The 17,578-nt window shown below is 44.9% G+C and overlaps 1 protein-coding gene across 1 annotated transcript in view; it reads left to right on the plus strand.

Annotated features, from left to right (window-relative positions):
• Window positions 1-17,578, plus strand: part of LOC137631741 (uncharacterized) — a 220,245-nt gene that overhangs the window by 6,386 nt on the left and 196,281 nt on the right. Inside the window, exon 2 of the mRNA XM_068363651.1 lies at window positions 13,894-14,051. Coding sequence (XP_068219752.1) covers window positions 13,919-14,051 — 133 coding nt within the window. The 5' untranslated portion in view covers window positions 13,894-13,918. The remainder of the gene's footprint in view (window positions 1-13,893; window positions 14,052-17,578) is intronic.

Consider the following 17,578-nt stretch of genomic DNA (forward strand, 5'->3'; position numbering starts at 1 on the left):
GGTCTGTGGAACTCGAGTCAGAGGAGCATGCATATCAACAGCAAGGAGCTTTTGGCGGTTCATCTGGCCTTGAGAAGCTTCGAGAATCTCCTTCGAGGCAAGGTGGTGGAGGTCAACTCGGACAACACCACGGCCTTGGCGTACATTTCCAAACAGGGAGGTACCCACTCATTGACTCTGTACGAGATCGCAAGGGACCTGCTCATCTGGTCAAAAGATCGAGGCATCTCCCTAGTAACGAGGTTCATCCAGGGCGACTTGAACGTCCTAGCGGATTGTCTCAGTCGGAAAGGTTAAGTAATTCCAACCGAATGGACCCTCCACAAGGATGTGTGCAAGAGACTTTGGGCGACTTGGGGTCAACCCACCATAGATCTCTTTGCAACCTCGCTGACCAAGAGGCTTCCAATCTATTGCTCTCCAGTCCCAGACCCAGCAGCAATACATATAGATGCCTTCCTCCTAGATTGGTCAGATCTAGATCTTTACGCATTCCCACCATTCAAGATTGTCAACAAGGTACTGCAGAAATTCGCCTCTCACGAAGGGACAAGGTTGACGTTAGTTGCTCCCCTCTGGCCCGCGAGAGAATGGTTCACCGAGGTACTTCGATGGCTAGTAGACGTTCCCAGAAGTCTTCCTCTAAGAGTAGACCTTCTACGTCAGCCACACGTAAAGAAGGTACACCAAAGCCTCCACGCTCTTCGTCTGACTGCCTTCAGACTATCGAAAGACTCTCGAGAGCTAGAGGCTTTTCGAAGGAGGCAGCCAGTGCGATTGCTAGAGCGAGGAGAGCGTCTACCATTAGAGTTTACCAATCGAATTGGGAAGTCTTCCGAGACTGGTGCAAGTCAGTTTCCGTATCCTCGTCCAGTACCTCTGTAGCCCAAATAGCTGATTTTCTCTTATACCTGAGAAAAGTACGATCCCTTTCAGCTCCTATTATCAAGGGCTACAGAAGCATGTTGGCCTCGGTCTTCCGGCATAGAGGCTTAGATCTTTCCAACAATAAAGATCTGCAAGACCTCCTTAAGTCTTTTGAGACCTCTAAGGAACGTCGTTTGGCTACACCTGGGTGGAATTTAGACGTGGTCCTAAGATTCCTCATGTCAGACAGGTTTGAGCCTTTACATTCAGCCTCCCTGAAAGATCTCACTCTTAAGACTCTTTTCCTGGTATGCTTAGCCTCAGCTAAAAGAGTCAGTGAGCTTCATGCCTTCAGCAAGAACATCGGGTTTTCGTCAGAAAAAGCTACTTGTTCTCTGCAGCTTGGTTTCCTAGCCAAAAATGAGCTACCTTCTCGTCCTTGGCCTAAATCTTTCGATATTCCTAGCTTATCGGAGATCGTAGGCAATGAACTAGAAAGAGTATTATGCCCTGTTAGAGCTCTTAAGTTCTACTTAACTCGTACTAAACCTTTACGAGGCCAATCTGAAGCGTTATGGTGTTCGGTTAAGAAACCATCCTTGCCTATGTCAAAGAATGCTTTGTCATATTTTATCAGATTGTTAATACGAGAAGCTCATTCACACTTGAGTGAGGAAGACCGATCTTTGCTTAAGGTTAAGACGCACGAGGTTAGAGCTGTAGCAACTTCCGTGGTCTTTAAGCAAAATAGATCTCTGCAAAGTATAATGGACGCAACCTATTGGAGAAGCAAGTCAGTGTTCGCGTCATTTTACTTGAAAGATGTCCAGACTCTTTACGAGAACTGCTACACACTGGGACCATTCGTAGCAGCGAGTGCAGTAGTGGGTGAGGGCTCAACCACTACAATTCCCTAATTTCATATCCTTTTAATCTGTCTCTTGAAATGTTTTAATGTTGTTTTTATGGGTTGTCCGGAAGGCTAAGAAGCCTTTCGCATCCTGGTTGATTTGGCGGGTGGTCAAAGTCATTTCTTGAGAGCGCCCAGATTAGGGGTTTGATGAGGTCCTGTTGTATGGGTTGCAGCCCTTGATACTTCAGCTCCTGGGAGTCTGTCAGCATCCTAAGAGGATCGCTGGGCTCAGTAAGGAAGACGTACTTACAAGGCAGAGTAATCGTCTAAGTCGACTTCCTTACCAGGTACCTATTTATTTTGGTTTTGTTATATTGATAACTGTCAAAATGAAAAAACTCTTAGCTTATACGATGTAAACATATTTAACTCTGGTCCCTACCCACCTCCTTGGGTGTGAATCAGCTATTATATATTCACCGGCTAAGTTAAATATTTAAAAATGATATTTTAATTATAAAATAAATTTTTGAATATACTTACCCGGTGAATATATAAATTAAACGACCCTCCCTTCCTCCCCAATAGAGACGCAGTGGGATGAGAAGAAATTGAAGGTTTTGTTTACATTGAGAGTGGTATCTGGCCGACAGTTGGCGCTGGTGGGCACACCCGCAACCTGCATAGCGATCGCTGGCGAGTTTTTTATGTATGTGTCTGTCGAGCAACAGAGTTGCAGCTATTATATATTCACCGGGTAAGTATATTCAAAAATTTATTTTATAATTAAAATATCATTTTAACGAGGGCATGGTTCCTACTGTCTACGATCTATATCGTAGGGAAGAGAACCTTGGGTCAAATGTCAAAGCCAGTTGGCACGGACTTCCTCTCTCCTAAGAGGTAAGTCATCCCCTATAAATAGCGAAGGGTTTGTATTTCGTGAAGGAACAAATGACAAATTTGAAAGTAATTAGTATTTTTCCTGACGATACAAACCTGGAGCTATTGATACAAGTTGGCCCTCCAGCCCTGCCCCTCTAGAAAGTCATACCCGAAAGCAAAGTGGGTTCTCAGCCCAAGTGTGTGAGTGAGCGGCTACCCTCCCAGCCCTCCCGCTAACTGGCGGTTAGGGAGGTTATCCTTCGCTAAAATTCTTGTGGCTCGTCTTTCAGTAGATAGCTCCAGATTTATATTGTTAGGAATAATACAAATTAATTTCAAATTTGTCATATTACTTTTAAATTTGTCATATTACAGTGAACCCTCGCTACTTCGCGGTTCGACAATCGCGGATTCACCACTTCGCGGGGTTTTCCCATAACCCATATATATATACATATCGCGGATTTTCCGGAAAATTCGAAAATACTGCGAAATCTGAAGACAACCAAATACGATATTTTGTTACCTGTAATTCCATTAATACTGTAATTAGTAATATCTGCTCTTACTGATTGTTCATTGCATTACATATGATATATAATTCAGCACAGAAAGAAATAAAACACGAAAAGAGAATGTGATCATACGATAATTCAGTACGTAGTAAAATTAAATCGAACATGAAACGCAAATCAGATGCAGTCATACCATATTAGAATGGTGTGTACTGTAATGGATGTGCTTCTTTTCCATGAATCTTTTGTATGTATACGTACGTAGTACAGTACTGCATCCAATAATATTCTTTGTTGCAAAAATCACATTTCGAATACTGTAAGCGTACGAGAGAGAGAGAGAGAGAGAGAGAGAGAGAGAGAGAGAGAGAGAGAGAGAGAGAGAGAGAGAGGCGTAAAATAGCGTACGTAAATTTTTATTATTATTGTTATTATTATTATTATTGTTGTTGTTGTTAATAAAATTATTATTGTTATTATTATTAATCATTATTATTATTATTATTACTGTACAGTATTATTATCATTATTTATTATTTTTTCAATATTAAACTTACCCGATAATCATGTAGCTGTCAACTCCGTTGCCCGACAGAATTCTATGGAGGGATACGCCAGCTATCACAATACTAGAAGGGGGTGTACTTACCAGCGCCACCTGTGGCCAGGTACTATAGTACTTCTTGTTGACACCTCCTCAATTTTTCCTCTGTCGTGCTTCCGGCAAGACGTTCTGGGATACGCTTATGTTCTTGGAGTATTTTCACGGCTTTGGTGAAGTATTTCTCTTTGATTTCGGCTGTCGCTTTACTGGAAACCTTCTTATATTAGCTTAGATAGCTTTTATATAGTCCTGATTAACGGTTAACGATCTTTTGCTTGATTTTGAAACCCCACTTGGCTAACTCTTTGGATTCAAGATGTCTGACATTTCACAAGCCCCCACCCATAGACGATGTAGGTCTTGTAATAGGCGTATTCCGAAGGCCTCGGTAGATCCTCACACCGCTTGTTCTGACTGTAGGGATAGGCCCTGTCAGTTAGAAAATCGATGTGAGGAATGCGCCGGACTTTCGGAACTTGATTTTGTCCGTCTTTTGAAATATTCAACTAAGTTAGAGAGAGGCAGAGTTAGGAGGAGTTCTTCTCACTCTTCACTTTTTTCCTCACCTCATGATCCCCTACCTTTTCCTACCCCTGTAGTGGCTACCCCCGAACCTACTATTTGCCCTCAGCCTGATATGTCTGTTGTGTTGCGTGCTATTCAGGCCTTAGGCGATAAAGTAGAGTCAGTGGTTAGCGATCATAAGTCTCTTATGGCCGAAGTCAAGGAGCTTAAGGTCAAGAGTGCAGTGGGTGGTATTAGTGCCAGTGCTGTGACGAGTGCTAGTGTCAGTGCAGTGCCAAGTGCTAGTGTCAGTGTCAGTGTGGTGCGTGAGGATACTTCTGTGCGTGCCAGTCGTCCTCCCAGTCCGGGACCTCTTGCAAGCTCCCAAGCCCAGGGCAGAAGCAATGTCGAAGGGCAAAAGGGTTCGGCAGGCCTTGATCGGCGCACAGAAGTATCCTCGGTGGTTGCGGGCGTGTCTTCCAGAGACCGTCACTCCCACCTGCAGACGATTGAGCCCGTCTTTTACTCGTCCGCTGATCAATTGTCAGGGAAGAAACGCTGGACTCAGGTCTCTAGACCACTCAAACGCAGAGTCCAGTCCGCGAGTGCTCAACCGGGCTGCAGTCATTGGCTCAGCTCTGACTCGCCACAGTCATCAGTCGACTGCACTCCGCCCAAGAGGAGTAAGGTTCTGCCGCAACAGATCTCTGCTGTTCAGGCTTTGCCTCAGCAGACCGTAGTGTCTGCCGACCCCAAGTTGACTCTTCTGCAGTCCATGCAGTCACAACTTTCGGTCTTGATGCGTGAGTGTCGGGCTGTGAAGGTTGCAGCTCCGCCTCCGCCTGCACTTGCTCCGCCTGCGCTCGCTCCGCCTGCGCTCGCTCCGCCTGACCGCAGTACCGCCTGCCAGGCGTACGATGTTGAGCCACGTTCTGAGTTTACTGTTCCCAGTGGTGTTCAGCCTCCGCCTTCCTTAAGGCAACCTCAGCAATGGGATCAGGAAGCTTATACCTCTCTTCCTCCGCTTCCACTTGCTGCTCCACCAGTGATGCAACTCTCGGTCGAGGTACAACAACCTCTCCCAACCATGAGTCAGTCTCCTCAGCTCTCGCTGCAGCGAGCTCAACCCTCCTCTAGGCAAGCACCACAACACCTTAGCCTTGCGCCTCAGGAGCCTCAACTGGCGAGACATTTACTTCGTTCTGCGCAGCCTCTATCTCATCGCTCTCCGCTCACACCACAGGAACAGGAACTTACTACTCCGCTTCCGCCAACCACTCAGCAAGCGCAACCCTTGAGTTCAGCCACTCATGCCAGGAGTCAGCCTCCTCCACCCATGCGCCTACCTTCTGCTTCTTCTTTTGTTCAGCCTTTGCAGTCTGAGCCTCAGGTGTTCCCTCAACAAAGTCTTGAAGAGGAAACCACTAATATTGATGTTCCAGCTCGTACTGACTCTGCTGTTCAGCATACCTTTCCGATCTCTTCGCTACACTCTGGTGATGAGGCGTCTGATGATGAGGCGGCACACCTGGATCCCTCATCAGACGTGGATGAATCCAAGTCTTCCCCGCCTTCTATTGACTTTCGTAAGGTCTTGGCTCTGTTTAGGGAGGTATACCCAGACCACTTTGTCTCTGCTATTCCCCGCTCTCCACCATCTGAGTTTTCGCTGGGCATACAGCCAGCTAAGTCTACCTTTACTAAGCTAGTCCTAGCAAGGTCCTCTAAGAGAGCGTTTAGGATCTTAGGGGAGTGGTTGCAGACTAAGCAGCACCTTGGCAAGACTTCGTTCATGTTTCCTCCGACTAAGCTCACTTCTAAAGCGGGCGTTTGGTATGCCACAGGAGAGGAACCAGGCTTGGGAGTACCTGCCTCTGCCCAGGCTGACTTCTCAAGTCTGGTAGACTCGCCTCGTAGAACTGCAATGAGGCGCTCTAAGGTTTGCTGGACCTTCTCAGACCTTGATCACCTCCTGAAGGGTGTTTTTAGAGCATTTGAGATGTTCAACTTCCTAGACTGGTGCCTGGGGGCTCTCAGCAAGAAGACCTCCCCTGCGGACGAGGATTCTGCCATGCTACTGATGTCCTGCATGGATAAGGCCATTAGAGATGGATCTGGCGAGCTTGCGTCGATGTTTGTATCAGGGGTTCTTAAGAAAAGGGAACAGCTTTGTACCTTCCTTTCCTCCAGCATTACACCTTGTCAAAGGTCTCAACTCCTTTTCGCTCCGCTCTCGAAGTTCCTCTTCCCCGAAGAGCTGGTTAAGGACTTGTCTGCTGCCCTGATACAAAAGGACACACATGATCTTGTAGCCTCATCGGCTCGTAAGACTAAGGTTGCTACCTCAGTCCCTAGGACTTATCGCACCCCAGTAGCTGATACTCCTGCTACGAGGTTCATACCGCCCTTTCGTGGTAGAGCCCCCAGCCGAGGAAGCTCCCGTCCAGACTCTTCCAGGAGCAAGTCTAGGAAAGGTTCCAAGGCCTCTAAAGGAAAAAAACTGACTCTCCGCATCTCCAGACAGCAGTAGGAGCCAGACTCAAGAGCTTCTGGCAAGCCTGGGAAAAGAGAGGTGCAGACGCACAGTCTGTCAGTTGGCTGAGGGAGGGTTACAGGATTCCATTCTGCCTCAAACCCCCTCTGACCACATCTCCCATCAACCTCTCTCCCAACTACAAAGAAGAGGACAAGAGGCTAGCGTTGCACCAGGAGGTGTCGCTACTTGTGCAGAAGAAGGCAGTGGTTATAGTCCGGGACCATCAATCCCCGGGCTTCTACAACCGTCTCTTTCTGGTGGCCAAGAAGACAGGAGGTTGGAGACCGGTGCTGGACGTCAGCGCGCTCAATGCGTATGTCACCAAGCAGACGTTCACGATGGAGACGACGAAGTCGGTCCTAGCAGCGGTCAGGCAGGAGGACTGGATGGTCTCGTTGGACTTGAAAGATGCCTACTTTCACGTTCCTATTCATCCAGACTCCCATCCTTTCCTGAGATTCGTTTTTGGAAAGGTTGTCTACCAATTCCAAGCCCTGTGTTTTGGCCTAAGCACAGCTCCTATGGTGTTCACGCATCTGATGAGGAATATAGCAAAATTCCTCCACTTATCGGACATCAGAGCCTCCCTCTACTTAGACGACTGGCTGTTGAGAGCCTCCACGAGTCGTCGCTGTCTGGAGAGTCTCAACTGGACTTTGGACTTAATCAGAGAACTGGGTCTATTAGTCAACATAGAAAAGTCTCAGCTCATTCCCTCCCAATCCATTGTGTACCTGGGAATGGAGATTCGGAGTCAGGATTTTCGGGCTTTTCCATCGGCCCCAAGGATAAGCCAAGCCCTAGATTGCATCATGAGCATGCTGAAGAGGAGCAGTTGCACGGTGAGACAGTGGATGAGTCTCACAGGGACCCTTTCATCACTGGCCCTGTTCGTCGAGCTAGGGAGACTCCACCTCCGCCCTCTTCAATTCCATCTTGCAGCTCATTGGGACAAGGGTTTGACTCTCGAAGCAGTCTCTATCCCAGTCACCAAAGAGATGAAGACCACTCTCTTGTGGTGGAAGACCAATCTCCTTCTCAGGGAGGGCCTATCGTTGGCTATTCAGACCCCCAATCTTCATCTCTTCTCAGATGCATCGGACTCGGGCTGGGGTGCGACCTTGAACGGACGGGAATGCTCGGGAACGTGGAACGAAGAACAGGGAACGCTCCACATCAACTGCAAGGAGCTACTAGCAGTTCATTTAGCCCTGCTGAACTTCAAGTCCCTCCTGCTAGGCAAAGTGGTGGAGGTGAACTCAGACAACACCACAGCCTTGGCTTACATCTCCAAGCAAGGAGGGACCCATTCGAGGAGCCTATACGAGATCGCAAGGGACCTCCTCATTTGGTCAAGAAGTCAAAACCTCACTTTGGTCACGAGGTTCATTCAGGGCAACATGAACGTCTCAGCAGATCGCCTAAGCAGAAGGAATCAGGTCATTCCCACGGAATGGACCCTCCACAAGAGTGTGTGCAACAAACTTTGGACCTTGTGGGGTCAACCTACCATAGATCTGTTTGCCACCTCCATGACCAAGAGACTTCCGCTGTACTGTTCCCCAATTCCAGACCCTGCAGCAGTTCATGTGGATGCTTTTCTGCTGAACTGGTCCCATCTCGACCTTTACGCATTCCCACCGTTCAAGATAATCAACAAAGTCCTGCAGAAATTCATCTCGCACGAAGGGACACGGCTGACGCTGGTTGCTCCCCTTTGGCCTGCAAGAGAATGGTTCACAGAGGTACTTCAATGGCTAGTCGACATCCCCAGGACTCTACCTCTAAGAGTGGACCTTCTACGTCAACCTCACGTAGACAGGTTGCATCCAAACCTCCACGCTCTTCGGCTGACTGCCTTCAGACTGTCGAAAGATTCGCTAGAGCTAGAGGCTTTTCGAAGGAGGCAGCCAGTGCGATTGCCAGAGCTAGAAGGGTTTCCACTCGTAGAGTCTACCAATCTAAGTGGGAAGTCTTCCGGAGCTGGTGTAGAGCCAATTCAGTATCCTCTACCAATACCTCTGTGACCCAAATAGCTGACTTCCTATTACATCTTAGGAATGAGAGATCCCTTTCAGCCCCTACGATTAAAGGGTACAGGAGTATGTTGGCTTCAGTTCTCCGCCACAGAGGTTTGGACCTTTCTTCCAACAAGGACCTTCAAGACATCCTTAAGTCTTTTGAGACTTCTAAAGAGCGTCGTCTATCCACTCCAGGCTGGAACCTAGACGTAGTCTTAAGGTTCCTTATGTCACCTAGGTTCGAACCTCTTCAGTCAGCTTCCTTCAAGGACCTTACCCTCAAGACTCTTTTCCTCGTCTGCCTTGCAACAGCTAAGAGAGTCAGTGAGGTTCATGCCTTCAGCAAGAACATTGGTTTCACGACCGAATCTGCAACATGTTCTTTTCAGCTCGGATTCCTAGCAAAGAACGAACTTCCTTCACGTCCTTGGCCTAGATCGTTTGAAATACCTAGCCTCTCCAACATGGTAGGTAACGAACTAGAGAGAGTTCTTTGCCCTGTCAGAGCTCTCAAGTATTATCTTGATAGGTCTAAACCTATTCGAGGACAGTCAGAAGCCTTATGGTGTGCCATCAAGAAACCTTCGAGGCCCATGTCCAAGAATGGGGTTTCGTATTATATAAGGCTTCTGATTAGAGAAGCCCATTCTCACTTAAAGGAGGAAGACCTTGCATTGCTGAAGGTAAGGACCCACGAAGTAAGAGCCGTAGCTACTTCGATGGCCTTTAATAAAAACCGTTCTCTGCAGAGCATAATGGATGCAACCTATTGGAGGAGCAAGTCAGTGTTTGCATCATTTTATCTTAAAGACGTCCAGTCTCTTTACGAGAACTGCTACACCCTGGGACCATTCGTAGCAGCGAGTGCAGTAGTAGGTGAGGGCTCAGCCACTACATTCCCTTAATCCCATAACCTTTTTTAACCTTTCTCTTGAATGCTTGTATTGTTGTTTTTATGGTTGTTACGGTAGGCTAAGAAGCCTTCCGCATCCTTTTGATTTGGCGGGTGGTCAATTCATTCTTGAGAAGCGCCTGGGTTAGAGGTTGTGTAGAGGTCCTTTAGTAGGGGTTGCAGCCCTATATACTTTAGCACCTTTGGGTTGATTCAGCCTCCAAGAGGAACGCTGCGCTCAGTAAGGAAGACGAACTTAAAAAAGAGGCAGAGTAACGGTTCAATTCGACTTCCTTACCAGGTACTTATTATTTCATTGTTATTTGAGATAACTGTTATATGAAATATGGGATACTTAGCTATCCTTTAATCTTGTACACTGGTTTTCACCCACCCCCCTGGGTGTGAATCAGCTACATGATTATCGGGTAAGTTTAATATTGAAAAATGTTATTTTTATTAGTAAAATAAATTTTTGAATATACTTACCCGATAATCATGATTTAATTGACCCTCCCTTCCTCCCCATAGAGAACCAGTGGACCGAGGAAAAATTGAGGAGGTGTCAACAAGAAGTACTATAGTACCTGGCCACAGGTGGCACTGGTAAGTACACCCCCTTCTAGTATTGTGATAGCTGGCGTATCCCTCCATAGAATTCTGTCGGGCAACGGAGTTGACAGCTACATGATTATCGGGTAAGTATATTCAAAAATTTATTTTACTAATAAAAATAACATATTACGGTATTGTACTTAATCTACGTACGTTCAGTATGCGCGGGGGCATCTTCTATGAGTAACCAACGCGCCATAGTACTAAGACGGGTTGTGATTGGTTCAAGCGCTGATAGATGACGAATCAAAACTCAAGTTTTTTTATCTAGCCTGTGATTGGTGTTTTGCCCGCATCTTCTACCCGCAGCATCAAAGTTCTCGCGGGGCTGCATCGTTCACTTTCTCTTTCCGCGTATTGCTGAGTAGACGTTCTTAACTTTGTGAAGTTTAATCTGTGCTGTGTGCGACTGTTTTAAGTTGAACTTTTTGTTGAACTTTCTGTTACAATGCCTCCCAAGCGTTCTGCTTCTAGTAAGGCTGGTAGTGAGCCTAAACGCCACCGAAGGATGATGACGATAGCTGAGAAGGTTACGCTTCTCGACATGTTAAAAGATGGTAGAAGTTACGCGGCCGCCGGCCGCCATTTTGGCATCAACGAATCCACCGTTCGCTACATCAAGAAGGACGAGGCGAACATTAGAAAGACTGCTGCAATCACCTTTAGCAGATCAGCGAAGCGAGTCGTTACAACGCGTAATAAAACGATCGTACGCATGGAAGGTGCTTTAGCTGTGTGGATTGCCGACTGCCGGAAGAAGAACATAGCGTTGGATACGAACACCATCCAAACAAAGGCTTTGAGCTTATATGAGAATTTTGCTGCAAAGGAACCTAAAGAGGACGACGGCAACCATGCTGAAGATGATGATGATGCAGATGATCCTCAACCAGGGACATCCACTGATTCCCAGCCTCAGAAACGTTTTTCCGCAAGCAAAGGATGGTTCGCGAAGTTTCAGAAACGCTTCGCCCTGAAAAGCGTTTCCCTGCATGGGGAGTCTGCTTCCGCTGACACTGCCGCTGCTGAAACTTACGTGAACCAGACTTTCAAGAACATTATCGCTGAAGGTGGATACAAGCCGGAACAAGTCTTTAATATGGATGAATCGGCTTGTTTTGGAAGAGAATGCCGTCGCGAACTTTCCTGTTCAAAGAGGAAGCCAAAGCCTCTGGCTTTAAGGCATTCAAGGATCGCGTTACCCTCGTGATGTGTGGCAATGCTGCTGGATTTTTGTTAAAGCCGGGGCTTATTTATAAGTCGAAAAATCCTCGCGCTTTGAAAAATAAAAATAAGAATCTCCTTCCCGTGTACTGGATGCATAATCAAAAAGCATGGATTACGAAGATGCTGACCTCCAACTGGTTCCACCAGTGTTTCATCCCGCAAGTCCATGAATATCTCTTAGAGAAGGGCTTGCCATTCAAGATCCTTCTCCTTATGGATAACGCTGGTGGACACGCAACTGACCTGTCGCGTGAGGGCGTTCAGGTTGAGTTCCTGCCACCCAACACCACGTCATTAATTCAACCAATGGACCAGGGGGTTATCAGGGCGTTCAAGGCCCTCTACACGAAGAATACCTTGGCGGACCTCGTTGCGTGTGTGGATGCTGCCCAAGATGACGAGGATGAAGACTTCAACTTGAAGGCGTACTGGCGGCAGTACACCATAGCCACGTGCCTGCAGAATATTCAAAAGGCACTTCAAGAGATGAAACCTGCAACCGTAAATGCGAGCTGGAAGAAGCTGTGGCCCGATATTGTTTACGACGACAAGGGATTTACTCCGTCGGAAATCCAACACTCTGCAATACGGAAATCTGTGCAGTTGGCTGCCATAATTGGGGGTGACGGGTTTGGCGACATGACGACTGAAGACGTCGACGAGTTGTTGGACTGCCATTCCCAGCCCCTAACTGACGCAGACCTCGAAGACCTGACGAAATCGGCAAGTGAGGAAGAGAGTGAGGGTACCCAGGAAGAGACCCAAGAAAATGTCGAAGAAACGGGCTTAACATTAGAACGGCTTGCCAAGTTCTGCAACCATATGAAGGAGGCGAAAGAAATGTTACAAGAGTGGGACGAGGATATGGTTCGCTCGATGCAATTCTGCAACAAGGTTGATGACATCACGACTCCCTACAGGATGCTCTTGGATCGAAAAAAGAAGCAGCGGCAACAACTTCCGATCACAATGTTTTTCCAGCCTCGCAAAAAAGAGCCAGTTCCTCCTGCTAGTACGCCTTCGGAAGAAATTGAAGAAGTTGAAGAGGTGTCCCAGGAAAAGACACCTCCGTCTGAAGAGACGTAAAATACTATCATTGACTGCACAGTAGAACACATCATCAGCTTCATCATCATCATTTCTACTGTGCAGCAAATTCATCGCCATCGTCATTCAAGTTTTTCTTGAACTTCTTTCGTGGTGAGTACAGTAACAATCTTTATTTTTTACTTTAACCTGTTTTATAGTTTAGTAATGTACGTACTGTATGCATTAAGTTAAAGGGAAGGTTTTAAAAGTCTACATGTTGTAACCTATCATATTTTTTTTGTTTAAAATTTACATTTACGTACGTAAAACAATCTCTCTCTCTCTCTCTCTCTCTCTCTCTCTCTCTCTCTCTCTCTCTCTCTCTCTCTCTCTCTCTCTCTCTCTCTCTCAAATTGTTTTCCTGCTTTGCTACGTACAAGTACTGTATAATTTATATTTGTAAGGTAACATATTTTGTAAATGCTTTTACTGTAAATACTGTATGTACTGTATCATTATTTATCACTATCATCATGCGCGTTAAATGCCTTGTTTGTTCTGAGCGTGGTTGTTTACTGAGCGTACACGCCGTCGTTTCAGGCGGCGTCATAAAGAAAAAGATTTCATTTGGAAGTCCTAAGAAAAATACGTAAACTAAAACATTGGTAATAAAAAAATCAACATACAGTACTGTATAATCAATATAATCGATGCAAAAACTAACCTATACGTACATATATGTGTACACTAAATGAGTTTGTTTCTTCATTATGATCAGAGATGAACGTAAACAAAACATTGGTTGCCATTTTTTATCGTGCTTTTTAGGTGTTTAGGAAACACATGATATAAAATCGCCTTTAATATTTGTGCCTGTTTTAGTTTAGGGTGCTGTAGTACATGCATTAAGTGTTCTGTACATTAAAGGGTGGTTTGTTAACAGTACTACGTACAAGGGAAGGTTTTAAAAGTCCGAATATACATGTTAAATAAATAGGTAAATATGCTGTCACTACTTCGCGGATTTTCACCTATCGCGCCCGCGTCTGGAACCTATCTACCGCGATAAACGAGGGTTCACTGTACTTCCAAATTTTTTATATTACTCTTAAAACTTGCTTTTGAAAATAGAAATGGCTACTTTTATTTTTTTATCTTAAAGAATAGAAAGTAGGTAAATTAAGAAAAATACAAATTACTTTTGAAATTTCTTATTTTAAAGTACTCAGGGTTGTATAGCTATGAAAAATACTGCACAGTATAAAGTATTGTACAGTACTTTTGAAATTTGTTAATTTGAATTATTTTCAGAATTTTCTCTACAATTCATGTTTGTTATTTTCAGATTGTGAGGGATAAAGTATTAAAGTATGCTACCATCATCATTAATAAGAAGTACTCTTTTCATTCTTAGAAGACATGTTAACTTGTGTAAAACACGGCACTCCATCTTTTTGACTGTAAGACCAACAAATATCCTATTTGCTGGCAAGTGCAGCACTGGTAAGTTTGCCAGAGTTATTGAAGAATTGAAGAAAAATGGGACATGGGAGACTCAAGATAGATTTACCCTCTTTTTTTTTTTTTTTTTAAATAACATGCCTTTTCTTAAGAATTGCAAATTAACAACCACCTGTTACTGTTCTTATTCAATATGGAAAATTAATTTGTTCCGTAACTAGAATACAAACCAACGCTATTTATAGGGGTATTACTTTGACGAAGCTGAAAGGACAAGCCATTAAAATTTAGCTAGGGTTAACTACCCATCTCACTAGTTAGTGGTGGTTAGGGGAGTAGCTTGCTACCCCTACCTCTCACACACCTGTGATTGAGCTCTCTTTGCTTTTGGCTCAGATGGAGAGTGGTTATTACCGCTTCTCCTCCCCCCTTTTTTTGGACTGCCATTAATCTTGACATTTTAACTTATGTTTTGTAATACATATATGAAAACATGCTTAACGTTTTTATATATATGTTGTAATTTTTCTTTCAGTGTATGTGCTGTGTGTGTGTGACAGCGTAATACGGGGATACCCCTCTGTTCGGCTGTTATCGTCGTTTTCCCCTTTACTTGTTCTTAGTAGAAATCTGCTGGGGGAAGGGAGCGCGGCTCTTTTGGAGCTTGACTTTGGTCTTGCTCTTTCTGAAGGTCATCGCCGCATACTCCGCAGGGGTAACACCTTTACCGTTCGTGGGATAGGTTGTGCTTCTGAATGGTTTTCTTCATTAACTAAGTTAAATTTTAACTGTTGTAATTTAACTTTTCAGCTTCGTCTCCGCGGAGAACACCTTCCCGCCGGAGGGTTGTGGTTCTCTCAAGTAGTTATTTTTCGCAGCTGAATTAATGAATTGTAATTCTTGTTTTGTTACAGTTTTTATGCTGCCGCTCTCCTTCTCTCGTTGATGTCAGTCGGTCGTTGATGTCGGCCGGGGAAGGGAGTGCACAGTCCTTAATTTGTGTCTGTTCTCTTTGTGGACTCCTGTCCTGTCCGCGGACTAGGTGCTCCTTCCGAGGGAGTTGCTTGTTGCATAATTTGTTTCATTTTTCCTCAGTTAGCGATGCCTTTCTTCTTCGTTCGGCTATGATAGCTGATGTAGAAGAGCAGTGCCTTTCGTTCCTGGGGAATGTGGTGTCACTGCGCCATCACTTTCCTTTTCTCCTTTTAACCTCGAGGAACTAGATCCGGCTACGTTGCAATATATAGGGGTTTGTGTCTAAGAAAGCTTTATGGTTTGTATTTATAAAAAAAACATTTTTTCTTTCTTTAATGTGTATATCCCTCTGGGACCCCCCCCCCCCAAATGCCTTAATCTGTTATTATTTCTTTCTAGGTACTGACAGCATCCCCCTTCACTCAGTAGGGAGGGGAATTTAGACTATTTTAAGTACTGTACCTGCATATAGGAAAGATGAAGTTGCCAAAAGAATAGTTACTCAGGACTTGTATTGTAAATATTTCTTCCCATACACTGATGAGTGAATTAAGCATTCCCTGCTACTTGGTAACTTGATTCAAAATTATGAGCAAATGAAACTAGATTAGTCTTATCACTGACCTAGGTGGTAATATATTGATACAGTGTTTATGGACAATTTTCCTGCCAAATCTGAGAACTTACCATGGAACCCTTGTTGCAGAGTCACTTCCCAAACTTGTAATTCACGTCAGTGTTTTCTGAAAGTGACCAGTGACCCAAGTAGAATTTTAGAGAGATATTTTAAAGGGTGTCAATAGATTCATGGAGGTGTATCTTATTCTTTGATGAGAAGGAAGAAGTAACACAATGGCATCTAGCTCGGTTAGTCAGGAAGATGTGGAAGTACATTTTAGTTTTGTCGCAATTAATTGGGAAATAGTATCTTTTATGTGAAAGAAAAGATTTACAGTGAATTTTTGGGTGTGTGTGACTTTAAAGTCAAGAGGGGCCTCAAAAAATTATTATAAATGACTTCACCTTTTATTCATTGTCATGGGTGTAGACTAACCATGACATACTGTGTATCACCGAGGATTCAAATTATTTTTTTGTCTTGTTAACTATTAGATGGTTGATTCCTATGGGGCTCTGCTATGGATATATCTAGGTCTCTGTTTATGTAATTTGAGGATCTAATTCTTTCAAACTAGACTGTAGGAATGATACAATTTTTTTTGTTTTGTTTCAAATAAATATTTTCCTTGTTTTTATAAAGACAGAATTACATTCCAGAACATTTCACCCTGGTGTCCCCTTCTCAGCCACTTTTTTTTTTTTACTTAGTAGCATTTTTTTTTTTTAAATCTTTCTAATAAGTTATTTATCATAATTTTTTTTTCTCCCACACTGTATCCTGTTGTCAGATTTGATAAAGAATTATAATGTTTCCTTTCACGTAATGTTCTGTTATTTTACTTATATCCAGCAAGTTCAAGGCAGGATAAATAAAAGGAGGAAGTAAGGTTCTAGCTGGGTCCCCTTGCCCAGTATAAATCAAGGGTTGGTGCCCAGTGCTCCGTTCTCTTGACCTGTTACCTAGATTTTTGGGTATTCCACCGTTGTATATTTTTTTGTATAGTGAACGTTGAGTTGTGGTCGGCATTCGGACACTAGGCAGTTTGAGTGCTACCTCTAGCCACAGTCCGCAAACCACTACAACGTTTTCTTGGGTAGCGCTCAGTGCAGACCTTCGACTTGAACAAGGCTTGTTGATGGGAAGCAAAGAGCGCTGCCTGGAGATCCGCCTCCAGGGGTTGGATTACTTTCCCTTCTGAGGAAGAGTTTTCCTCCCCAGGTGTTGGGCTCTGTTTCTCCTTTCTGAAGGAAAACTTCCCTTCATCATCTCTGTCTCCCCTGCAAAGGTTTCCCTTTATAGTGAAGGGGCACTCATAGAGACTCCTCTTCGGAGGCCTCCTGACGGTTAGCACGCTGATCCAATGGTTGCTGTTTGATGTCGGGTTGGTGGTGGAAGACCTTACCGTGATCATCCTCATCTTCGCCTTCAGGGTGCTCCTGCTTCATCGGCGAAGAGACGTCTCTTCACATCCTTCCCAACCTTCGCTTCCGTCATCGGCTTATCCTCAACGAAATTCAGTTCGTTTGTTGCCTGCAAGGGATCGTTTTTGATCATCTGAGTATGTTTCGCCTCACGAGGGTCACATTTCTGCGCCGGAGCTTCCAGCTGCAGTTCATCTATAGCGTTCTCTGTCTTGTCAGGCATCTGTTCGATTGTTCACTTGCTCGTCGGGTTCACCATCGACCTTCAACGTGAAGATCGCCTAGCCATCACATACAGCTGACGACTCGTGAACCGACTGCTCGTTCAACCACTCATAAATTGCCTGCTATGCAAGAATTGCTTGCAGTTCGACAATCACCTCATTCAACCTCTCGTAAATTCAACCCCATTCAAGGGATTGTCCACGTTTTCCTCCCAAGTCTGTCTCCTCACGAGGGTCACATTTCTCCAGCGTAACTTTCAGCAGTTCGTCAGCTACGTTCTCTGTCACACCAGGCATCTAGTCGACGGTCACCTTTGACCTGCAAAG

This window comes from Palaemon carinicauda, chromosome 40 (assembly GCF_036898095.1).
Source record: "Palaemon carinicauda isolate YSFRI2023 chromosome 40, ASM3689809v2, whole genome shotgun sequence".
NCBI lineage: Eukaryota > Metazoa > Arthropoda > Malacostraca > Decapoda > Palaemonidae > Palaemon > Palaemon carinicauda.